Here is a 27,040-nt window from a genome sequence, read left to right as displayed (position 1 = left end):
ATTCCTGTATAGTCTGATTGGTCACGGCCCATCTCTCAGAAAATCATTCTCTTTCCTCAGCAGGGTGCATTTCTTTTTTCCTCAAGGCCTTTGTCTAAGCAGGTCTGATTGTCTAAAATGCCTCTTGGCCTGCCCCCCACCCCAGCTTACTCTTTCACCAGATTGCAGCCTACATATGAATTCTTTATTGGGGACTCTCTGACTCCTCAGACTGGGCCGTTCCCTTTACTGTACACTCATGTTCCTTACACTTCCCAGAAACCCTAAGCTGCATGAGGACAGAAGGTGTCTCTGCCTCATACAGTGCAAACTCCGCCATGTTTAGTGGGGTGTTCCACTCAGATTCAGTGTTCTACAAATGCTCATTGGTTACTGGATGCAACATTCAAAATTTAATTTCTACCTACCATCTGTCTTCACTCACATTCTGCTTCACATTTTCTGTTTATCTCTGAAGAAACCCTGTGTTATTTACATTCTTAAACATTCTCTTCTGTGTTGAATTGTCTGCCCAGCCTTTCCTAGTTGCCCCCTAATTATCATCAGCCGGCAACATTTGTCAGCATCACCAGGTAAAGCTCAGCAAATGGCTTCATTATGGCCCTTACCATGTGTCTTAAATTACTCATTTGATTACATGCTTTTCTATATAAGGATTGCATCTAGTTTCCTTCATAGCAGGGGCATTGTTGTTTATGTATACTCTCTATTTTTTTTTTTTTAACTGGGGATTGAACCCAGAGGTCTAACCACTGAGCCACATCCACATCCCCAGCCCCCCAAATATATTTTATTTTGAGACAGAGTCTTACTGAATTGCTTAGGGCCTAAGTTGCTGAGGCTGGCTTTGAACTCTTGATCCTCTTGAGCCACTGGGATTACAGGCATATGCCACCATACCCGGCCTCTTAACATCAACACCAAACACAGATTGAACTGAATTGAAAATTGAGATACCTTATAATTAGAGATAATAATAAAAAATGTTGATAAATTATTGGCTGCCTTCTGTAAGCTGGGTGTAGTTTTAAGTGTTTTACTCTATTTATTGACTTTTGTCAACCCCTATGAAGGAATTTTGTTCCCATATTCTGGATTAGGAACTGGAGACCCAGAAGGTTTATGTAATTTTAACCAGCTGGTAAGTGGCAAGGTTGGAGTTGAAACCCACTGATTCATGAGCCTGCCTTCAATCCATGCTGATCATTCAGTATAGCCTTCAAAACTGGTACTGGAATCTGTCGGTTTTTAAGTCTGGTTCTTCAACTTACTTGCCCCGGGGTAAAGTTCTTCTTTATAAAATGGGAATAATTACATGTCCTTAATAGAGGTGTGCTAAAGATTAATGACAATCAGCCCACATAAAATATCTGACAGAATGTAGGCAGTTGTAGTTAAAAGTCAGTGTGTGAGCACTCATTGGATAGATCTTTTTGGGGTTCTTTCCAACTCTGAATACAATGGCTCTGACTTTTTATAGTTCCTCTGTCTTTTTCCTTTGCCATTACCTGTTACTTTTAATACTCTGGTATTTATCCTAAACAATCAAGGGCATAAGGACATGTGTGCAGTTCTTGTAAGATTTATGGATTTCGTGACAAGCACACATTGCCTAAAAACCCACCTTCCTGATTTCCCATGCTCAATGGGTTAGATGGCTCAATTAAAGACCCCTGGCTGGAGAGAGCAGCTGAATTCTTGTTTACAGATAGACCAGTGCAGAAAAAGAAATACAAATAATAAATTAGTGTTTGATTTTTGACTTTTGATTGAAATGTTTTAATAGTAATAAAATAAGAATATAAAGTTAACTCATTGACATTTGTAGGAAATTAGGCAAAGGGCATTTTAGATGGTCTGTGCTATTAAACTCAGTAGTAAGTCAAATGGAAATTTTTAGCTGTTTAGGTGATGATTTAATTGGAAAAGATAATTCATACTGTGTCTAATGACACTTTCTTCTTTTTTTTTAAAGATAGAGAAGAGAGAAGAAAAAGAGAATTTTTTAATATCTATTTTTCAGTTTTCGGTGGACACACGTCTTTATTTTATGTGGTGCTGAGGATCGAACCCAGTGCCCTGCGCATGCCAGGCGAGCGTGTTACTGTTTGAGCCACATTCCCAGCCCATAATGACACTTTCTTATTCAATGAAAAGGTTATTATTTCCATATGCTGACAGTAGCAGAGACATTGGTAGAAAGTATTTTTATTTCTTTGACTTGTGTGCAAATTTAATAGCTACTTACTAGTAGTTTTGCAACAATACAGTGAATTTTCTAGAAGTAAATGTGTTTCTTAAATAAAATTTGTCTATTTGTCCATTTATTTGCCTTACTCAAAGATAGAACAAAGCAAATAAAACAAAGAAAAACTTATAATAGGTGAAACTGCACACTACTGTGACATCAGGAGGGAGTTCTGTTCACCAAATGAGTACCCTGTAGTCCAAAACACACGGTGGAGGCAGGCCTCTATTACTGCATATGGAGGGAAATGAGAAAAAGCTGTATGATTTATACCAGCCATCAATAAGCAAAAATCATTTGGTTGGCTGGGGGTGTTAGAGTGCTTGCCTAGTATATGTGAGGCTTTAGGTTGGATTCCCAGCACTGGAAAAAAAAATATTGAGAAGCATAACTATTGCTGTTACCCAGATTAGAATTGTGTCTGTTTTATTGAACGTGACAGCACACTCGACATCCCTTTTAAAGCAAACAAGCTATAGGGTTTTTTTGGGTGCTATTTTCTTTAATACAGACTTTTTTTTTTGATGTCATAAAAATTATTTCATTAGAAGTAATTCTACATGTGTCTATTGTGCAACTTATGAATATTTTGGCTTAATGTAGGAATTGATTTATGATGGCTACATATTGCAAGGCAGCCAGAGCCTGGCCAGGGTAATTTCTCCTGGTCAGGAGGGGATAATACACCTGAGAAAATAGTCTGAAATAATTAGTGAAGAAATAAAAGACAGAGTCAGAATAGGTTTTAAAGCAGAGTGCCTGGGAGATCCTTCCAGTCCTTGTAGGAGCTGGAAGAGAATAATTAAAAAAATGGCTCCAGTGGTTTATTTAAGGAGGTATATCAAAGGCAGGGATAAGGTTTCAGGGCAGAGTCTTGCTTCTTGATGTCTTGCAGTCAACTGGTTGATTGGCATCATGGCAGGCTCACACCTCTCAGAGAGGCTGTGTAGCTACAGTACCATCTCTGATGCTGTGTGGGAGTTGGCAGAGCTGAATAAGACTCATGTGTATGGGCGGTGTTAACCAGTGGGATTGCCACTGGAAGGTCCCAAATACCAGATTTTCCTATTCAATGGGCTTCCATGTCGATTTGGTCCACACGTAGTCCATGGATGGCTCCTGATAGCTACAGATAAAAAGGAACTAAATTTTTGTTAATAACCCTGCTCTTTTTTGTTTTCCCAATGAGGTCTTGGTGAGTATTGATTACATATTAGTTTTAGTCTACATAAACAGACATACCTGGAAATTGGAAGTGCCACATGGGAGAGAGATGTGGCGGGCAGGGCTGAGGTTTTTTTTTATTGACTCAAAGTTCTGCACCATAGAACTTGAGTTTTTAAAATAACACAGTGAGGGCTGGAGTTGTGGCTCAGAGATAGAGGGGTTGCCTAGCATGCATGAGGCACTGGGTTTGGTCCTCAGCACCACATAAAAACAAAGGTATTTTGTCCACCTATAACTGAATAACTGAATAAATAAATAAATATTTTAAAAAATAACATAGTGAATGTCAAGATCACTTCTGGAGGATTTTTGAAACCAAACCCATCTCACATCTGTATAGTTTTCAATTTGGTAGTCTTGAGGTAAGGTGAAGGCATCTTCATTAAAACAAATGAACAGAAAAGTCACACCATGATTCTGATTATCAGTGAAGTTAGAGCTAATGCCAGATATATATATTGAAGCCAATATAACTAAATACACCTTAGCCATGAAACTTTATTTTATGTCTAACATCACGTATTTTTGTGAACTGCAAATTCCTTAAGGTACTTTCCAATTTCTAAGCCATTTCTCAAATGTAAACTAGACAATTGAATAGGGTAACTTAATATGGGTTTTATGAGTAAACCAACTTAAAGCTTTGCTGTATTTGTTGGAAATAACGATTTTGAATAGTTAATATGTATTCTGGGATAATTTTTATTTTTATCGTTGTCTGATTACATTTCCATATAGAGCAAACATATTTCAGTAATGATATTCTTTCTAGGGAGCATTTTTGTATTTTTAGACCTTAAAATTTATAATGTACACTTATACATTCTAATGTTATTTGAGGTCTTCAGAGGTACCTTTATTTATAGGCTTTCAAATGATAATAAAAAAAAAATGGTACCCTGAGTCAGTATCCAACGTACTTATCTTCAGTGGTACCCTATTAGGTATAAACACAAGCTTCAAATATGTGGTAATTTTTGTTTGAAGTAGAACACCAAGCCCATAGGTATATGTCTTAATTCTATGTTAATATTTGTAACATTAGAAATCTTGCTTCAGTGTCTAATGGTCACTTTTCACTTTCTTTCTAGGCATTGCATCTATGACAGTGCCAGTGTACATTGCGGAGGTCTCGCCACCCAATCTAAGAGGCCGACTAGTTACCATTAATACCCTCTTCATCACAGGAGGACAGTTCTTTGCAAGCGTTGTTGATGGAGCCTTCAGTTATCTCCAAAAGGATGGGTGGAGGTTTGTAAATAGTTTTTGTATTGAATTTGTCAAATAAATTATGAATTTCAGAAGTGGGAAAAATTGAGAAATTGTAGGCAAAATATAACTGGATATTTTGAGTTATTATAGTTTAAATTGTAAGTGGGTGGCATTCAGCAAAATTGAAAGTAGACAGGAAGCTGATATTTATTTTAATGACAGAAAGGAATCTACGATTAAGAATTGATATTTACCAGGTTTTTAGCATTTAGGTGACATTTCTCACATTGTGTGTAATCTTTTTGCAATATTTGTTTAAAAATGAATGTAGAGATAAATATGTATGGTGTTCTTGAATTATGTGAGTGATTGACAAGTGGTTTATGAACTACAGATATAACTTACATCCTTTTTTGGATTTAGGAAACTACATTCTTATCTGAAGAAATGTAGTTGTTAAAGATACAGGTTTAGTTATATTAAAAATATTATATGTGTAGATTTAAAACATAGAAATCATTCTTTGGTTGTTTGAGGTTTCTTTTTAACCAGAAGAAATGAGAAAAAGTGATATTGAAAATATTAAAATGAGGAGGGCTGGGGATATAGCTCAGTTGGTAGAATGCTTGCTTTGTATGCACAAGGTCCTGGGTTCAATCCCCAGCACCAAAAAAAACAAAACAAAACAAAACAAAACAAAAACAAAAAAATTACATTGAAGTGAATCCAAACTGAATATTGTTAAAAAAAAAACTACTTTTATGTTAAAGCTTAAAGATAGAGGCTCTATATTCTATATTTTGAGTTCTTAATTGATGGTATTCAAAACAACAGATTCATGTAACCATTCCAGGGAAATTTTATTAGAATGGATGCTGGTTAAATGGTATTGTCTAACTTGTTTTCTTGCCATTGTTTATTACAATAAATGTTGATTCAGCAGTTACTTTGTATATGACATATAATATTGAGCAAGACAGACTCAAGCTCTAGCTTGTATGGCATTTTCAGTGTTGAAGTTAATCCTGACATCTAAAGGGGAAGGTTCAGAGGTGTTGAGGGTGTGGGGAATTGAGTTTTGTAAATAGTGTGATAAATCATTTGGCTTAGGGAGAGCTACTGAAGATAGCTGGTGGAGTTTTATTAGAAGTCATGGGAGAAAACTCTTTGACACCAGTGAGGGCCTACATTTGTCAGGACCATTAAAGAGAGGACTCATTTGTTACAGGTGGTAGCTGTAGATACTGCTAAACTGCTTTCCACCTTTGAAACAATCAGTCTCTGCCCAGGTGAGAAGTTATTGGAAAATTGAAGAAGCAGGGAATTTTATCTTTCTTTTCTACTGTAGGTGAAGTAAAAGAGGTAGATGGTAATTATTATCACTATAACCTGGTACTTTTTATTTTTCATGGAAAATCAGAGAAGTCATTTAATCCTTAAGCATGCATGTCTTCAGAAAGATGTAAACCATTTATTTACATTTTATTGAAACGTTTTATCAGCATAACTAATAGGTATATATTCATATTTACAGTACACTAAGTGCATAAGCCATATTTCTCACTAATGGGTAGCAATTTAAGTACATTTTCTCCATACTGGAAAGGAAAACAAGAAATCATGTAGTAGTGAAAATGAATTTATGAATGTGGTGCATTTGTGTAGAAGTGGAGGGTTTTTAGAGACCCCTTTCCTTAGGCAGGGCGTTTTAGTCAACTTTCTCACTGTTGTGACCAAAAGATGTGAGAAGAAGAATTTTAGAGGAGGAAAAGTTTATATGGTGTTTAAGATTTCAGAGGTTTCAGTTCGTGGATGCCTGACTCCATTACTTGGGGCTGGAGGTGAGATAGTACATCGTGGCAGAAGGGTGTGACAAAGGAAAGCAGCTCAGAACGCATCAATCAGAAAGCAGATAGGGCTCTCCTCACCAGGGACAAAATATAAACCTCAAAGGCATGTCCTTGGTTACTTACCTCCTCCAGACACATCCTACATGCCTACAGTTGCCAACCAGTTAAATCCCTATCAAGGGATTGATGCACTGATTAGGTTAAACCTTTTACAACCCAATATCGGTTCATCTCTAAACTTTCTTGCATTGTGTCACGTATCAACTTTGGGCAGATGCCATAATACAGGTGACAGAGTCATAGATCTGAGTCCAAATCTGTTTTCTGCCATTCATTAGTTGTAAACCTGGGACAAATTATTGAACTCCTCTGAGCTTTATTTTTTTTTAAACAAAAACCAAAGGAACCAAAAGTACTTACTTGAAAGATTACTTTGGGAAATAAATTATTATATGTAAAACGTTCAGCCTAGTGTTTGGCACATGGCAAGTACTTTATCAGTATTAATACCAGGTTACATTATTTACTATTCTAATGTCTGAATCAAAGATGGGCACTATTGTAGGTGTGTTGTAAGGTAAACTGAAGTGAGCTCAACATTGCATGGTCTCTATTTTCCTTATTACTAAGGTTGTGGCTTGGAGGCGGTAGAGCTTAGGCCTGGGTAAAAGAAATGTTTTCTAGAGACATATTATCTACCTAAGTTGAATCAGGAGGACATAGAAAAATTAAATAGATCAATTTCAAGAAATATAATTGAAGACACCATTAGAAGCCTACCAATGAAGAAAAGCCCAAGACCAGATGGATTCTCAGCTGAGTTCTACCAGATCTTCAAAGAAAAACTAACACCAATCCTCCTCAAATTATTCCACGACATAGAAAAAGAGGGCACCCTTCCAAACCCAATTCTATGAAGCTGGTATCACCTTGATACCAAAATCAAATGAAGATACATTAAGGAAAGAAAATTTCAGACCAATATCCCTGATGAACATAGATATAAAAATTCTTAATAAAAAACTGACAAATCACATACAAAAACATATTAAAAAGATAGTGCAACATGATCAAGTGGGGTTCATCTAAGGGATGCAAGGTTGGTTCAACATACGGAAATCAATATACATGATACATCACATCAATGGACTTAAAGACAAATACCACATGGTTATCTCAATGGATGCAGAAGAAGCAATTGACAAAATTGAAAAAGCTGTATATGCTAAACCCCAGGCCAACATTTTTCTAAATGGAAAAAAATTAAAAGCATTCCCTCTAAAAACTGGAACAAGATAGGGATGCCCTCTTTCACCACTCCTATTCAACATAGTCCTTGAAATCTTAGCCAGAGAAATTAATTAGAAGATAGAAATTAAAAGGATATGAGTAGGGAAAGAATAGCTCAAACTACCCCTATTTGCTGCCAATATGATTCTATATTTAGAAGACCCAAAAAACTCTACCAGAAAACTTTTTTTTATGTATAATATATATCATAAATGGACAGAATACCTTTATTTTATTTTTATGATGTGCTGAGTATCAAACCCAGTGCCTCATGTGTGCAAGGCAAGCACTCCACCACTAAGCTACAACCTCAGCTCACGAGGAAGCTTCTTGAACTCATAAACGAATTCAGCATTTCTAGCAATTAGAGAAATGAAAATTAAAACTACACGGGATATAAAATTAACACCCATAAATCAATCACATTCCTGTACACCAATGATGAATCAGCTGAAAGAGAAATCAGGAAAACTATCCCATTCATAATAACTTCAAAAAAAAATAAAATATTTTGGAATCAATCTAACAAAAGAGGTGAAAGATCTCTACAATGAAAACTACACAACACAAAGAAATCAAAGACCTTAAAAAAAATGAAAAAGATCTCCCATGTTTTTGGATAGGCAGAATTAATATTGTCAAAATGACCATAGTACCCAAAGCAATATACAGATGTAATGCAGTTCCCACTAAAATTCCAATGATGTTCTTCATAGAAAGAGAAAAAGCTGTCATGAAATTCATTTGGCAAAATAAAAGACCCAGAATAGCCAAAACAATTCTTAGTGAGAAAAGTGATGCCTCTGGCATCACAATACTAGATACAATATTACAATATTAAATTGTACTACAAAGCTATAGTTAAAAAAATGGCATGGTATTGGCACTAAAACAGACATGAAGATCAAGGGAATAGAGTAGAAGATACAGAGACATATCCACATCAGTAGAGTTATCTTGTACTAGACAATGGTGCCATAAATATACATTAGAGAAAAGATAGCCTCATCAACAAATGGTGCTGGGAAAACTGGAAATCCTTATGTAGTAGATTGAAATTGGACAACTATCTCTTACTCTGCACATAACTCAAAGTGAATCAAGGACCTAAGCATTAGACCAGAGACCCTGCACCTACTAGAAGAAAAAGTAGGCCCAACTCTCTCCATCATGTTGCTCAGGAGCCCACTTCCTCAATAAGTCTCCTAAATCTCAAGAAGTAAAATTAAGAGTCAATAAATGGGATGGTATCAAATTAAATAGCTTCTTCACAGCAAAGCAAACCATCAAGAACATGAATAGAGAGCCTACAGATGAGAGAAAAATCTTTGCCATCTGCACCTCACATAGAGCATTAATCTCCAGGGTATATAAAGAATTTAAAAAAACTTAACACCAAAACCCCCCAAATAACCCAATCAATAAATGGGCTAAGGAGCTGAACAGACATATAAGACATATAAATGGTCAAAAAATATGGAAAAATGTTCAACATTTCTAGCAATTAGAGAAATGAAAATTAAAACTGCACTGATACTCCAACTCACACCAGTCAGAATGGCAATTATCAAGAATATAAGTAACAGCCAGGTAAGGTGGCACCTTCCTGTAATCCCACCAGCTTGGGAGGCTAAGGCAGTAGGATTTTGAGTTCAAAGCTAGCCTCAGCAATTAGGTCCTAATCAACTCAGCAAGACCCTGTCTCTTAATGAAATATATATATATATATGGGCTGGGGATGTGGCTCAGTGTTTAAGTGTCCCTTGGTTTAATTCCTAGTTCCAAAAATTTAATAAAAGGAAAAAGTCCAAATAAAAGAATATAAGTAACAATAAATGTTAGTTAGCAAGGATGTGGGGGAAAATTTCACTCATACATTGCTGGTGAGACTGCAATTTGGTGCAAACACTCTGCAGTATGGAGATTCCTCAGAAACTTGGAATGGAACCACCATTTGACCCAGTAATTCTATTCCTCAGCATACTACAGGGAAGAAGCCACATCACTGTTTTAACTGCTCAATTCATAATAGCCAAGCTATGGAACCAATCTATGTGCCATTCAACAGATGAATGGATTAAAAAATGTGGTACATATACACAATATTAATTAGCCATAAAAAGAATGAAATTATGGTATTTGCCAATAAATGGATGGAACTGAAGAATATGCTAAGTGAAATAAGCCAGTCCCCAAAAACCAAAGGTGGAATGTTCTCTCTGATACAGGAATGCTAACACACAACTAGAGAGGGTAGGGAGGGGAAGAATAGAAATTCCTGGGACTACACAAAGGGGAATGAAGCGATGGGAGAGGGGATAGGAATAGAAAAGAGACTAGAATGAATCGGACTTAACTTTCTATGTTCATATATGAATACATGACCAGTGAAACTCTATGTAGAGTCACAAGAATGGGATCCTAATTGGAATGGGTTGTACTCCATGTATATATAATAGTTCAAAATACACTATTGTCGTGTATACCTAAAAACAATAAAAAAATACATATAGCTGCTATGGGAAGTATCAGAAGGCAGACTCTAGAGATATCAAATTTCGAAGAATCCAAGTAGATGCCAGTCGAAGTTGGTGACATATATTATCAATAAAGCCAACCAGCACACATGCGTGTAGTTTTCCTACATTACTAGAGAAGTCAGTTTAAGGGTGAAAAAATTAGAGAATGAGAAAACTAACTTGGACTCATATTCACCAAGACGTTACCCAGATTACCATGTGCAAAATTGTACTTTGAATTATGTACATGTGCAACTATGTTTATTTTTTCTAAAGGTGAAATTTCTATATGTTGTTATCTTCCATTATTGTGTGTACTTAGTGGGATTTTTACCTATCTGACTCCTGAGTTAATAGGAATGTGGTTATAATCAAATAAGTTTTGAAGTTCTACCTTTCCATTAGTTAGACTCTAGAATTGTCAGCAATTATAACTTATTAATAACTGTAACGATAGATACTTCAGAATTTTGTGGCAATGTGTTTCACAAATCCTAAGAAAAATTGGCACGTAAATATTTCATTTAAAATTTCTTTCTCAAACTCACATTTTTGTACATATTAAAGTATATGTCTCCTACCATCTAAGAATTTGGGTAATTTAACAGTTTACTTCTTATTTTAATTTTGACTTTGCTCTGAAATTCCCGGTTACTAACCTTTGATACCATGCTTGACTGGTGTCACAGATTTACTAGCTCATACTATAGTGACAAATAGTTTGGGGGTCATTAGCAAATATCATTTGATTCTGACCAAAATCTTGAGAGATTGGCAGAACGTTTTTTGTCCCATTTTCTAATTTTAAAAACTGAAGCTCAGAGAGGTCCAATATTTGCCTGATACCCCTGGTGAGAGATCAGTGAGCCATGAGAGACTTGGCAGAAATTAGAGCCAGGTCTTCGTACTCAAAATCTAGCCACATTCTTCCTTATGTTTCCACTTTCGAGAGTTATGATTCAAGACATGATGATGATTTTTATAGCAGTGACTGGATTCTGACATAAGAAAGATGGAATTCATTGACAGAAGTGTGTCTTAGATTTGATATAGTTGAAAGACTATATCTTTCATACCAGATGGGTCAAAGTTTCTGTTCTCTTATTGTTGGATATTATAGAAGTAAATTGTTTTTGTTGGAAAGAAAGATTTGTGCTTTTTTTAAATTTATTTTTTTAATTGTAGATGGACACAATGCCTTTATTTTGTTTACTAATTTTTATGTGGTGCTGAGGATCAAACCCAGTGCCTTCTGTATGCAAGGCAAGCACTCTACCACTGAGCTACAACACCAGCCCATATATGAGCTATTTTTATAAATAAATTTCCAGGAACAGTGAGCAAAAAGGAAATTCAAGGTGAAATTCTAGTTTTCAAAGTCTCTACAGGTCAAAAGAGCTATTCATGTATGGGTAATAGTGAGAAGTAGAACAGCTAGGTGGAGACTGGCCACCATTTGGGAGTTTGGCAGGGGACAAGTGGGAAGGTTAGTCTTTAGTAGGTGTGGATTTAAATCCATTGCTTGCTTGCTTGCTTTATAAAAATGTTTTTCCATGTATTTCTCTTTAATAGCATAACAAGTTTGTTTCTTTTTTTGAGTCTCAGAAAATAATATTTTTAAAATCAGTCTTTTAGCATTATCTTCTGTAACTCCATTCATTTACCTGCAAATGGCATGATTTTATTCTTTTATTGCTAAGTAATATTCCATTGTGTATATATACCACACTTTTTTTTATCCATTCACTATTGATGCTAAGTGAAGTTAGCCAATCCCAAAAAACCAAATAACGAATATATATATATATATATATATTTTTTATATAAGAAGGCTGATTCATAGTGGGATAGGGAGAGGGAGCATAGGAGGAATAGACAAACTCTAGATAGGGAAGAAAGGTTGGAGGGGAAGGGGAGGGGGCATGAGGTTGTTAATGATGGTGGAATGTGATGATCATTACTATCCAAAGTATAGGTATGAAGACAAAAAAAAAAAGGTCTTAAAAAAATAATTGATGAGCCTCTCTCTCCTGTAATATTGTACAGTGTTACTCAGAGGTAGAACGCTCGCCTAGTACATGTGAGGCACTGGGTTTGATCCTCAGCACCACATAAAAATAAAATAAAAGTATCTATTTATCTATCTATCTATCTATATAAATAAACACACACATATTTATATATATATAATAAAATAAAGATATATATATAAAACTATATCAAGGCCTAGAAGTAGTGGCTCAGTGGTAGAGCACTTGCTTAGCGTGTGTGAGGCACTGGGTTCTATCCTCAGCACCACATAAAAATGAAGTATACAAATTGATTTTAATAAAAACTAGATCAATAAAATGCTTCACATAATATTATTATAAAGGGTGTGCTATTTATAAACAAATTTATACTGGGGAACTTTTTCCCTATAATTTTCTGCTTAATCAGTAGTGCTCAATTTTATTTGAAATAGAGAATGTGAAGTAGTCTGTCTTAAAAAACTATACAGTGGGCTGGGGATGTGGCTCAAGAGGTAGTGCGCTCGCCTGGCATGCGTGCGGCCCGGGTTCGATCCTCGGCACCACATACCAACAAAGATGTTGTGTCCGCCGAAAAACTAAAAAATAAATATTAAAATTCTCTCTCTCTCTTTCTCTCTCTCTCTCTCAAAAAAAAAAAAAAAATCTACACAGTGACCATTTTAAGAAAGATGGATTTAGATTACAAATATTATTTGGAGGGTAGTGGCCTAATTACAAGTAAATATCTTAATACTAAGGATAGTTGTGATTGTGTTATTGATAAATTTAAACCATAGGACTATTTATCAAAAAGATACTCTAGGGTACTGGGAAGAATAGGCTCATGACTATGCTTTTACAGATTATGAGTTAATTTGTCAAAACTCTAATGTCCTTAAGTAGCTTGTGCTTGAGTTATCAGTATTACTGTTAAGGATCAAATGAGTTAATGGCTGTGGAAATACTCAAGATACTTAAAATTTCTTAAATGCTACTACATATTGTTTGCTGCTGTTTCTTCAGAAAGCCTTATGTTCAGTCTCTATTACACTTCATCTAAAGTTTGCAATAAAAATGACATCACCTTTAGTTATCTGATTTCTCAAATTGAAAAGTCAATATGGTTTGGTAATGCTGGAGAAGTTTGTGTGAGACTAACCTCCCTGAAAATGACTATTATAAACCATGGATTTCATGTAAAAACCAAACCAAAACAAAACAAAATCACGACTAAAGATCAGAGCACAGAGGATTTTTAGCATAGTGAAAGTACTCTGTGAAACCGTAGTGGTAGACTTGTGTCATGCATTTGTCCAAACTCATGGACAGCACATCACCAGGAGTGAAGCCTAATGTAAACCATGGACTGTGCATGGTCCCATTATACAGTGCAGGCTCATTAATTGTGAAAAATGAGAATGTGGATAATGGGAAGGTTAAAACTATGCTAGTGTGGGCATGGGGGATGTGGGGAATTTCTCTACTTTCCACTCCATTTTGAGATGATAATAGCAGAGATGTTAGGCTGTACATAGAAGTTTACTTTTGTGAAGTAGTTCTTCACTATCTTCGGATGAACTCATAACTGAAAAATGCATGTTTTAATTCCTAGAACAACCACTAAATATATATATTTAAAAACTAAGAAGCCATTATCAAAATTAAATCCCTGTTTTTATTAAACTGAATCATTTTTCATAACTTGTTGGAAAGCATACTCTGGGCTCAGATAGTTTCACTTTTGAATTTCATAAAACACAGAGGAAGTAGCTCCAACCAGGACTATACACTTTATAATTCCATATGAGATTCATCAAAGTGCAAAATAAGTCGTGGGGACAGAAATTATACCAGTGGTTTTCTTTGTGGGTATTAGCTGGAAAGGGGTATAATCAGAAATTCCTGGAATGATGGGAATGTCTTGGCTGTTTGGTCACAAGGTGTGTGTATACCTTGTTATAAGAAAACATTGAATCTCTGCATTTTATCGTATGGAACTTTTACCTAAAAAAGTAATTTGAACCTTATCTTGGCTCCCTTCACCATATTCTTTTTCAACGTTAGCCAGTGAATAAATGTTTCTGCCATGAAAACTTTTCTAATAGCCTCTGTTGAAGTAAGTTTTACAATTTATATACTGTGCTTAATCCCTTCCCCATCGTTGCAATGAAGTAATCCTGTGGATTTTTTTTTTCATGATCCCCAAGGGGGTTTGATCCTCTGAGTGTGCATTACCTCTGAGCTATAGTACCCCCAGCCCTTTTTATTTTGAATTGGGGTCTCACCAAGTTGCTCAGGCTAACCTTGAACTTGCAGTCTTCCTGCCTCAGCCTCCTGAGTTACTAAATAATCCTGTTTTGTCTGATGATTATTAATGTGTAGGTTCCTTGAAGAAAAGAGTCTGTTGTTTTACTGAATCTCGATAATCTCTAGCCTAGAGCTTTGCCTGGAAGATTCTCAGAGTTTGGGTAGAGAGGAATATATACGTATAATGACTGATAATGACTGTGGATTATTTTCAGGAACTGTGCTGTGAATTTTGTGTAGATCTTTATGTATACTGCCATTTAGTTTAAAACTACTAATGTCTATGCAAAATGCCATATTCATTGATTTAAACAATATCACATCTGATTCTGTCCAAGCATATCTTGTTGCTTCTGATATAATCACAACACTGTACATACCCTTTGGCAAGCCACTGGACTTACATAGTGATTCAAAATTACCTTTAGGGATTTTCCCCTGAAAGTATATATGTAGAAGTATCATTTTGTTATGTTTGCTTATATGGCACTGACTTTTTTTTTTTAACAGTATGCATAGGCTCTTTCTCTAGGAACACAGATTTTGTTTATTTGCTGATTGTGTATCTCCAGCAAGTAAATTGCAAGATTTACATTGTGATACATGGAGTATTTTTCCTTCTGTGCCCTTGCTGTGGTTTCATGTTTACTCTCTAGCTGTCATCAGATTATTAGGTGTATCAGTCACCACTGTTGATATGCTGCCTGGTCCTTAGTGGCAGAGGGAAATGAACTTAGAATAGAATCTCAATTTGGCAGTGTATCTTACTCTAATTCTTATCTTTTAAAATGGAGTTATGAGGCATAGGCACACAAAAATTTTATCAATATGTTCCTATAATGTTACTATGGCAGGTTGCCAAATTCTGTGTTACCTTTTTTGCATATAAAGCTTTTATATTAATTAGAACCATATTACCTAAATTATAATTTGATGACTGTTATCATGTAAATATTTTGTTACTGAGACATATGATGACCATTTCTTTTATAGATCTAAGAATAGAGATTCCCCAGAACTTATTTTGCATTTTAATGAACTTCATATGTTATACTTATGTATAAAAAGAGATGAAAAACCCTTCAGAATCCTTTGTAAAGCTCAACAGTGTACCTCTGGATGTAGGGCTGGGGAACAATATTCTTGGATATGTTTGAAGGGATTTGGTTTGTGTTTACCCTGTTTGTCATCGGGAAGTTTCAGCTTGAGGGGTGTTTTTAGATTTATTCAGGACTGCACCATTTCTGGCTATTTGTTCTTCATGCTCAGTGATTAATTTAGCTCTTGAACATTCAGTAGATGCTTATTGGGCAACAGCTGAATAACAGCTAAAGGAGGTCTAAGAAATTTAACTTTAGCTTTCCAAGCAAACAAAATAAATCTTCATTGGGTAAATTTCTCAGTGAATCTACTATTTTAATTGCTCTTCCTCTTCATTTTCAGTGAACTATTTCAGAAAAAAAATTTAGAATTAAAAAAATTACATTTATATGGGAATGCGTACTGATTTGAAATTGTAGAGACTTGGGGGTATAGGTCATTGGTAATATGCACTTAATGTATATGAGTCCCATATATAATATATATGGTCCCCTGAACCAAGGGGGGGGGTTATCACAAACTGTAGCATTTTCAAGACTAAGCTACAGCTCTTTTTATCTTTATTTATATATTTTTTTAATGTGTTGCTAAGGATTGAATCCAGTGCCTCACTGATCAATGCTAGGTAATTGCTCTACCACTGAGCTACAACACCAGCCCTAAAACATAGCATCTTAATACTTATGATATTCTTCTAATTTATTTGAAGTGTTCCGAATGGACTAACGTGGACATGATTTGTTAATCAATAGAAAATGGATATGAACATAGTCCAAGCCAAGAGACAGAATGGAAATAAAACAATTGGCATTACAAATACAAGTTTGTCACTGCATTTTCTTCCTGTTTATTATAAGAGAGTGCTGGATATAATATTGTTAAAAAGCCTCACTGTTTTTCACTTCAGAGATCATCACTGTGTTTCATCTTAGTGTTTCCAAAAACTTGGAAGATTTTTTGCTACTAAAGAGAAAGGTGGAGATTTTGTCTGGAGAGATATAGTTTTAACAAAAGAGTCAAGAAACCACAGGAAGTGCAGATTGTTTCTTCATTCACTTGTGGTCTATTGGGATAATTGACTAAATGATCCTTGTGTCTGAGAACCTTTACTGTGCCTGCCCAAGTGAGTGTCCTTTTCCCTAGAATCCAGCTCCTCAAGAGCTATAAACACAATTGAATACAATTTGTTTTAAATATAATGTGTTGTAATAAAATTCCTTTAGCTATGAGAGTTTTCTGTGTTAGCTCAACGTACAATTAAAACCATAGATCATACAGATTTTCCATGTAAAGTATTGACAGTCATTTCATATCACTTGGGAATTTAAGGAGGGAAGTAAACAGAGGGAAGAGAAATAACATGAGTGCAGGATATAGTTCTTCACTCCCCTCCAGCTGTCTTTGGAAGGAGTGTGGGTAGGGGAGGCCTTTGCAAGGAAGAGGTAGGAAATCATAGGCAAAAGCAAATTTATATCTGTCGTGTCTATAATCTCAAATAGTTAAAGGGATCAAATCTCACAAGTCAACTTTTATTTTTCTCCCAATGATTTATAAAAATCTTTTTTTTATTAATCTGTATTTTTTTCCTGCACAGAAGGTATACATGAGTATGTTAAAGAAAAATGAAATTAAAGTTCAGTTTGGCACAGTGTTCAAAATAAGCAGTTAATGTTTGCCCTCAAATATTGGTATTTTCTTTTGATAGCTGGTTGGGTAAATTTCTCAATGAATCTACTATTTTAATTGCTAGCCCTTTTCATTTTCAGTGAACTATTTCAGAAAAAAAAATCAGGATTTAAAAAATTACATTTTTATGTGAATGTATACCGATTTGAAATTGTAGAGACTGGGAGTGTAGGGCATTGGTAATGTGTACTTAATATATATAGTAATGCTCTTAGGGAATTCTGGTTTCATAAGGATAGGTGTTTAAGAGAATCATACAGTATTCTGTTTGCTACTGGCTGTTCTGGGAGGGTTAAATCCAGCTTGCAGCCCAGCACAGTGGGTGGTGCTGTGGGAGGTCTCTGTTAGGTGAAATTAAGAGCCACTGCCTATCCCCTTTGCTTTGCTGTTGCTGCAGTGTTCTGCTGTCTAAAGAGTAGTGAATAAGAAAGCTTACTGTACTCTTTTTCATTATACAGTAGTACAAGTTTATTATACAAAGTAGTACATGTTTATTATACAAAGTCTTTTGAGGTGTTTTCCAACACCAACAGCCAATTCTCCAATTCTCCACACAATAACTGGGCATCCAACAATCTGATTCCATTCTAGTACTGACTGCCAGAGTGAGCACAGGCCCATTAAGTCATGGGCTCAGCCCACAAGACTGTCCCCACTCAAATACCATTTTTAAGTACCAGGTCCCCGGATGTTAATATACACTTCTCTCTGATTTGCCTGCAAAGTTGAGGGTCTCCACTGCCCCCACCCCCTCACCCCCACCCCCGCTCAGTAATTTGCTGGAATCCTTAAGGACTTGCTACATAACTCCTTTGTTCATTCCTTTGCTCTCAGCTGCTATTTCTCCTTGTCTCTATTATACTCAAGCTGCCATAGTGATCTCCATAAGGCTGTGCCCCACATAGGCATTCCTTTAATAAGCCAACTTTCTATTGTCCTCCTGCCTTAATCAGTAGAAACTAAAATATAGAGGGACTTATGTTGTTCAGTTTTTCCATCTCTGCTAGGAAAACAGCATGTAATTCAGCTCACCAAGATGATTTGCTTTCATTTTCTTCAATCAGAGAAGTATCTTCCAAAGAAGATGTTGTCCCTTTGTTTTAGAACTGCCATCCAAAATGGAGCAGCAATTTGTTAATCAGTCAAGGTCTACTAAATGAGGCACTGTCCAAGTGTCAATATCATCTGACAGCTTCCCACATAGTTCCAGAGTCAGTACTGTGGGGAAGAGGCTCAATACATGTGTCTCTTCCTTCAGTCCAGGTAGCATGACCCTTTAGAAACTATTTCCGTTTCATGATGGAACTCTTCCCATGAAAATTCCATGAGACCTTTCCCATTGGAGCATTGACCCTTCCCATGAAAGCATTTCCCTGACACCACCCAAGACATCATGGGTATCTTAGATCTTAAGATTAATTTTGTCCTTCAAACATAGCAGCAGTTTCCATTAATGTCTAAAGAATTTCCTTTTCCAACTAAATCTCCACCTTGACACTCTCAATTCTCTTATTTCTATATTCTCTGTTCTAATGGAAACCTGTTTTAGGGTACAAGGTTTTGTACCATAGTGTGTGAAACTTCCATGTCCAGGAGCCACTCAGAATTCTTTAAGCATGAAGCTAAGGTAAATTAATGCCCCTTTTTTGAGTTCAGCAGAATCGTTGTGTAATTATTGAACATTTATTATGGCATTACTGAACAGTAAACTTTTATAATAGGAGCCACACTGCCAGGATTTAACTGTAGTTCTACCATCCATTAGCCATATATCTTCTTTGTGTCACATTTCTTATATTATAAAATGGTGGGGGGGATAAAGGTAGTCACCTCCTAGGTAGTAGATGTTACTGTGTCTGAAGGTTTTGAACAGTGCTTGGCACAGTCACTGGTGCTACATAGTAGTTATCACCATTACTGTTACTGTTACATTTCAATGATGCATATATAAGCCAAGATCATATATTTAAGTAGAATTTCATGTTTGGAACATAATTATCAGCCTTCTGGAATCACTAAAGAATAAAAGACATGCTAATTAATCTCTATTATCAGTTTAGAGAATGTTCTAGTTATGAACTGTAAAAACTTGAACCTTAAATGGCCACGTATGTGTTGTAGGACACTTTTTTTTTTTAGGTTATGTAGGTGGGAGTGTTGTGATTGCTTTAAAACAAGTAGGATGGTGAGTATTCAGTTCAGTGAGGGACCTGTCTCTTTGAAGGCAGCAGCAGCAGCAGCAGGCTTGGTCAGCTGAGCGTGTCAGGGATGTCTGATGCCCAGGAGGAGTCTAGCATCTCTGACTCACAGAGCTTCAGTTGCTATAACTGTGAAGAAGGTTTAACCTGAGCTGAAATGGATGTTGTTCTCCTTTCTGACAGCTGGGCTCATAACACCCTTTGAAAGCCTTGTTCCCTGTTAGAGGACTTGCTCCTTAGTTATCTGATAGGCAGGTGGGTGAGCATGTTGCTAATTGTGCCAGAAAACAGCTCATTTGTTAATTTCAACGTTGGCAGATTTTACAGGTATCTTGCAGTGAGTGATTATGATGATAAAGAATATTCTAAAACTTTTCAGAACTCAGAAGAGCTTTCCATTCTCACTGGAGTTGGCCTGCTTTCCCTCTCTCAACCCATGTGGTATCTTGCCTCCAGAAGATAAATGGCTTTTCTTTAAGGTGTGAACCTTGGGTACACCTTCATTTTTACCCTGTGGGTTTTTAAAACATTTAGATCTCTGGTTATCAGCCCTGACTGCACATTAGTACCACCTGGGGAGCTTTTAATAAAATAGAGTTCCCTGGGCCCAGAGCCCAGTTTAATTAATTAAAATCCCTGGGGGAGGGTGGGATCTGGACTGTGGTATGTTTTTTAAAAGCCCTTGAGGGATTAGAACTTGAAGCCAGTGTTTAGAACCCTGGGTTTAGCTTATAATAATGAGATCTCCTGTATCTGTAGGGGCTGTCTGCCCAGGTCTGTCACAGGACTCCATGTCATTCATCTGGCTCCTGATTTCCTTGGACTGAGAAGACCAATTGCTAGTCCTTAGTATTGCATAGCTACATTTAGAGGTCTGCTTCTTTATGCTCATGTTAAATTTTTCATTAGTACCAAAGCAAAGCAACCTCTTATTCATTCTTATTATTTTCTAGCCTGCATATCATCAGAGGAACAATTTTTCCTTAAGGAAGAAATTTGTTAGTTCTTCCTGCTGAAAATTTGGGTGGATGATATATTTAGAAAAGACAAGTTACATTGAGTTGATTGCATAGTTATGAGTTGAAACATTTTTTGGGTAGGTAAAATATTTTTTTTTTTTTTTGCTGAGCAACCTCTCTGCTAGGTACTAAGTGAATGATTTCAGTCAATTCTTCCAGCATTCCTGTAAAATGGGTACTGTCTCCTGTGTGTTAAATTATTAAGTAACTTAATCAGGATCTTGTGGTTAGTAAGGCCTGTATCTGAAGTGTATTAGTCAACTTTCTGTTACTGTAACAAAATATTTGAGATAATCAACTTTAAAAAGAGGAGAAGTTTTTTTTTCGTTCACAGTTTTGGAGGTTTCAGTCCATGGACACTTTGCCTATTGTTTTGGGGCTTGTGGTAAGGCAGAACATTGTGGTGGGGGCATGTGACAGATGAAACCACTTACCTCATGGTGGCCAAAAAGTAGAGAGGAAGGAGCTCAATATCTCCTTCAATGCCCCCAAAATGGAGCTTCTGTGTTCATCAAAAAACCCTTCTCAATTTCAAGAGTCAAATAGATCACAATACAGTAATACTGAGTGACTTTAACATACGTCTCTTACCTGTGGACAGATCTTTCAAACAAAAACTAAATAAGGAAACTATAGAACTAAATAATACAATCGATAATTTAGACTTAACAGACATATATAGAATATTTCATCCATCAACAAGCAAATATACTTTCTTCTTATCAGCATATAACTCCTTCTCTAAAATAGACCATATCTTATGCCACAAAGCAACTCTTAGCTTTTTTTTTTTCTGTATTTACTAACATCCTGCATTCTATCAGACCACAATGGAATGAAATTAAAAATCAACGATAATACAAAAAATAGAAGCTACTACAACAAATGGAGATTAAATAATACACAATTGAATGTTGAATGGATAGTAGAAGAAATTAAAGAAGAAATAAAAAATTCTTAGAGACAAATGAGAATACTGATGCAATATATCAAAATCTCTGGGACACTATAAAGGCAGTACTAAGAGGAAAATTTATTGCATTGAGTACATTCATTAAAAGAATAAAAAGTCAACAAATAAATGACCTAACACTATATCTCAAAGCCCTAGAAAAAGAAGAACAGAACAAATCAACACCAAAAGCAGTAGAAGACAGAAAATAAAATTAAAATCAGAGCTGAAATTAATGAAATTGAAACAAACAATTGAAAAAATTGACAACACAAAAAGTTGGTTCTTGAAAAAATAAATAAAATTGATAAACCCTTGGCCATGCTAATGAAGAGAAAAAGAGCGAAAAATCAGTTTCTAATTATCTTCTGTATTCAGAAGTGTCTGTTATGTTATTTCCTTCTTTATCCTGTATTTTAGTAATCTATTTTGAAAATTTATACTCTAATAAAATAGAAAATATCAAAGGTATCAACAAATTTCTGAGACATATGACCTACCCAAACTGAATGAGGAGGTCATACATGATTTAAATAGATCAGTTTCAAGTAATGAAATAGAAAATGCCATCAAAAGCCTACCAACCAAGAAAAGCCCAGGACCAGATGGATTCTCAGCCAAGTTCTACAAGACTTTCAAAGAAGAATTAACACCAGTATTCCTCAAAGTATTCCATGAAATAGAAAAGGAGGGAAACCTTCCAGACTCATTCTATGAGCTAATATCACCCTGATACCAAAACCAGACAAAGACACAGCATGGAAAGAAAACTTCAGACCAATATCCCTGATGAACACAGATGCAAAAATTCTCAAACTTCTGGCAAATTGCATACAAAAACATATTAAAAAGATAGTGCACCACAATAAAGTAGGGTTCATCCCAGGGATGCATGGTTGGTTCAACATACAGAAATCAATAAACAAGATTCAATAAACATTTTAATAGACTTAAAAACAAGAATCATATGATCATCTCAATAGATGTAGAAAAAGCATTTGACAAAATATAGCACACCTTCATGTTCAAAACATTAGAAAAACTAGGGAGAGTAGGAACATATCTCAACATTGTAAAAGCTATTACATGTTAAACCCAAAGCTAGAATCATTCTAAATGAAAAATTGAAAGTATTCCCGCTAAAAAGTGGAACAAGTCAAGGATGCCCTCTTTCACCACTTCTATTCAACATCATCCTTGAAATTCTAGCCAGAGCAATTAGACAAAAGAAAGAAATTAAAGGGATACGAATAAGCAAAGAAGAACTCAAACTATCAGTATTTGCTGATGACATGATTCTATATTTAGAAGATCCAAAAAATTCCACCAGAAAACTTCTAGAACTAATATATGAATGCAGCAAAGTAGCAGGATATAAAATCAACACCCATAAATCAAATGCATTCCTATATATCAGTGATGAATCCACTGAAAGAGAAATTAGGAAAACTACTTCATTCATACTACCAAAAGCATTATACAGATTTAATACAATTCCTATTAAGATCCCAATGACATTCTTCATAGAAATAGAATATAGAAATCATGAAATTTATTTGGAAAAATAAGAGACCCAAAATAGCTAAAGCAATCCTTTGCAAGAAAAGTGAAGCAGGAGGCATCACAATACCAGACCTTAAACTATACTGCAAAGCTATAATAATAAAAAATAGCATAGTATTGGCACCAAAATAGACATGTAGACCAATGGTATGGAATGGAGGACACAGAGACAAACCCACATAAATAGGTTATGTCCTACTAGACAAAGATGCCAAAAACATTCACTGGAGAAAAGATAGCCTATTCAATGAATGGTTCTGGCAAAACTGAAATCCATATGTAGCAAAATGAAATTAAAACTCTAACTCTCCCTGCACAAAAATCAACTCAATGTGGGTCAAAGACTTAGGCATTAGAACAGAGACCCTGAGCCTAATAGAAGAAAATATAGGCCCAAATATTCACATTAGCCTAGGATCTGACTTCCTTAACAAGACTCCTAAAGTGCAAGAAGTAAAATCAAGAATTAATAAATGGGATAGATTCAAATTATAAAGCTTTTTCTTAGCAAAGTAAACAATTAAATGAGGAGAGAGCCTAAAGATTGGGAGAAAATCTTTACCACATGCATCTCTAATAAAGCACTAATCTCTAGGAAATATAAAGAACTTAAAAAACTCAACACCAAAAAACCAAATAACCCAATGAATAAATGGGCTAAACAACTGAACAGACACTTCACAGAAAAAGAAATACAGTTGATCAAAAAATATATGAAAAAGTGTTCAACGTCTCTAGCAAGTAGAGAAATGCAAATCAAAACTACTCTAAGATTTCATCTCACTCCTGTCAGAATGACAATCATGAAGAATACAGGCAACAATAAATATTGGCCAGGATGTGGTGAAAAAGGTACAGTCATACATTGCTGGTGGCACTGCAAATTGGCGCAACCACTCTGGAAAGCAATATGGAGATTCCTCAGAAAATTGAGAATGGAACTACCATTTGACCCAGTATCCCACTCCTTGGTTTATACCCAAAGAACTTAAATTCAGTATACCACAGGGGTGCAGCCACATCAATGTTTATAGCAGCTCAATTCACAATAGTTAGACTATGGAACCAATGTAGGTGTCCTTCAATATATGAAGGGACAAAGAAAATGTGGTATAAATACTCAATGGAATATTAGCTTTAAAGAAGAGTAAAATTATGGCATTTGCCAGTAAATGATTGGAGTTGGAGACTGTCATGCTAAGTGAAGTAAGCCAATCCCACAAAACCAAAACCTGAATGTTTTCTCTAATATGTGGATGCTATTTCACAAGAAAGTAGGGAGCAGTAGGGAAGCGTTACCTTAGATTAGGTAGATGGAATTGATGGGAGGGGAGAGGAGGGGTTGTGGCAATAGGAAAGATAGTAGAATGAAACAGACATGATTACTGTATGTATATATGTGACTATGTGACCAATATGATTCTGCAAAGTGTATACTCAGAAAAATGAGAAATTATGTCCCATCTATGTATAATATATCAAAGTGCATAAATGCATTCTACTGTTACGTATAACTAATTAAAACAAATAAAAATATTTAAAAAAAATCCCCTTCAGTGGTACTTCCTAGGTGACCAAACTTCCTCCAGCTAACTACACCTCTGAAAGGCTCCACTACCTCTCGGTAACACCACAGGCTGGTGACTACAAGCCTGTAGCACAAGCCTATAGGGGATACCTACCTAAATTATAACATGAAGTGAGACCCTGATCTGTTCCTCTGTTCTTCCCATTATAGACCACAGCTTCCCCACTTTCATCCTGTGTATTGGATTCCTACAAAGCCATGAATATTATTTCTATCACAATATTTTTATCATGGAAGATAAATAAAATAAACTCCTTTTTTTTTGTGAAACAAAGTTTTACAATATAAGTAATAAACCTCTTTAATTTTTTTTTCCTCTTGCCCAGGACTAGTCTCTGGAAAGAGCCTTCAGTATCCTTAAAGGTTGGCAGCCAGGTGCAAAGTCCTATCTCCTCCTTAGCACAGGCCAATGAACTGTAAATTTCAGACTCAGCCTCCTGGAATTTACCTGTTTCAAAGCCTGGAGGCCTAAAGTACTTTGAGTTCTAAAGCTCACTTAAGAAGCACAGGCTAATATGTATGTTTCCATTTTTCCTTTTGTCTCCTTTCCTATCTTATTTCTTTTAAAAGTATCAAAATATCACATCCTGCGATTTAATGGTGAGTAGTAAAGTACAAAATATTATGTTAGCATCTCTGGGCCTGAAAAGGATTCCATTTCTGTATTCATGTCAAGTGCTCTGCCACTGTATCTCTTTCATCTCAATCTTTAATCTTTCCACAGAAAGATCATGAGAGGGTGCAGAGAAATGAAACCTGAACGTTTTCATCTTCAGGTCTTTTCTTACTCATACAGTATATTTAGTGTCTACATTTTTTTAAATCTCTTTTCTTTTAAATATTTGGTAATATAGGATAACATTTTGTTGTTGTTGTTGCTGGTGGTGTTTTTGTTTGTTTTTGCATTGCTGGGAATTGAACCCAGGGCTTGGCACATTCTAGGTGAGTGCTCTGCCATGAAGCTACACCCCCAGCCTAACTGTTTTTTTAAAATTATTTAAAAACCCAGATGGAAATTTTATTTGTTTAAAGGAATAAAACATTGATTTAAATTACAGATTTATTTGTAGAAGTTAATGTCTGAAGAAGAGGAGAACAGAAATGTGTGTTCATGTGAGCTTACCTCTCTGTCATCTAAAACTTCTTGTAGAAGAGAGAGTCTGAGTATATCTAGAATGAGGAATGGTTTTGTTAGAAGGAATTACTGAGTAAGTTTGCAGGGTCATGTGGTCCAGAAGAGTTGCCACATGAAATATTTGTGGTGTGAGTCTGAAGCACAGTTATCTTCTGTGTAGGTAATACCCAAAGTTCAGATATATAGCTATTTTCTTACCATTTCATAAAAGTGTATTAGGTGCCTACTGTGCACAACATATTAGGTGCTGCATCATTGAATTGGACAGGTCAATAATGTATTATACTAGGAGAGGCAGTGACATGAATTGAGGCTGAAAAATGTGGCTAAACTGAGGTTAAAAACAGATCTGTGAAAAAAAAAACAGTGCTGTGGATAAGGCAGAGGAAAGAGAGTCTAAATATTGGTATAATTATCAGGACCCATGGATTAAAGTATAAAATAGTGATATCTTTAGTCTTTTCATAAACACTGTTTGCTCTCTGAATCTTAATTTTTGTTTTTGCATGTAGTTTTTATTTGTAGTTTATTGCAAGAGATATTCTTAATACCCACATGACAATTATATTATTTCTTATATTGTATTTAGAGTTAAAATGAAATTAAAATGAAAATAATGACCTTACTTCATTGGGTTTCTGTCTCCAGAACCTTGGAAGCTACTATACTTTGGGTACAATAGCTTTGAAAGATGTATTAAGTCAGGGGACTCTTCATTGACTTAGAGGAGTATCAGTGAGCATGGCTTGTTGCATAAGTGGAACTGGCTTTCTGAATGTGTTAGCGTGAATCTACCTTGGAACATACCCAGGGGATTCCAAGCAACAGAAAACATCCAGGTGTCCTACATTCATAGAATTTTCCATTTGAAAGACCCATTAAAATTTATCTAAAGTTACCTTTTCAGTTTAAAAACACTGAGGCCTAGAGATGTTAGATGAGTCTTATCATAACTTGGAGAGAGCTTTGGTAGTATACCTGAATGAATGTTGCTGTTGTGATTTCTTTGATGGATTTTAAATGATGTATCTGCTATTTATAATTTTGCCAGCTATTAGGAAGAAACACTTAAAGAAAATGACAGATAATTTAAAATGACATGAGCAGCTTTTTAAAAATATTTTCAGTCATTT

General features: G+C 35.6%; 1 protein-coding gene across 1 annotated transcript in view; it reads left to right on the top strand.

The window, feature by feature from the left end:
• The window catches only part of SLC2A13 (solute carrier family 2 member 13), a 354,614-nt gene that overhangs the window by 47,258 nt on the left and 280,316 nt on the right, over window positions 1-27,040 (top strand). Inside the window, exon 2 of the mRNA XM_081309061.1 lies at window positions 4,567-4,726. Within this exon, the coding sequence (XP_081165187.1) occupies window positions 4,567-4,726 (160 nt within the window). The remainder of the gene's footprint in view (window positions 1-4,566; window positions 4,727-27,040) is intronic.

The sequence above is a fragment of the Spermophilus citellus genome (assembly GCF_964194105.1).
Source record: "Spermophilus citellus genome assembly, chromosome: 10".
NCBI lineage: Eukaryota > Metazoa > Chordata > Mammalia > Rodentia > Sciuridae > Spermophilus > Spermophilus citellus.
This window is presented reverse-complemented; position numbering and strand designations above follow the sequence as displayed.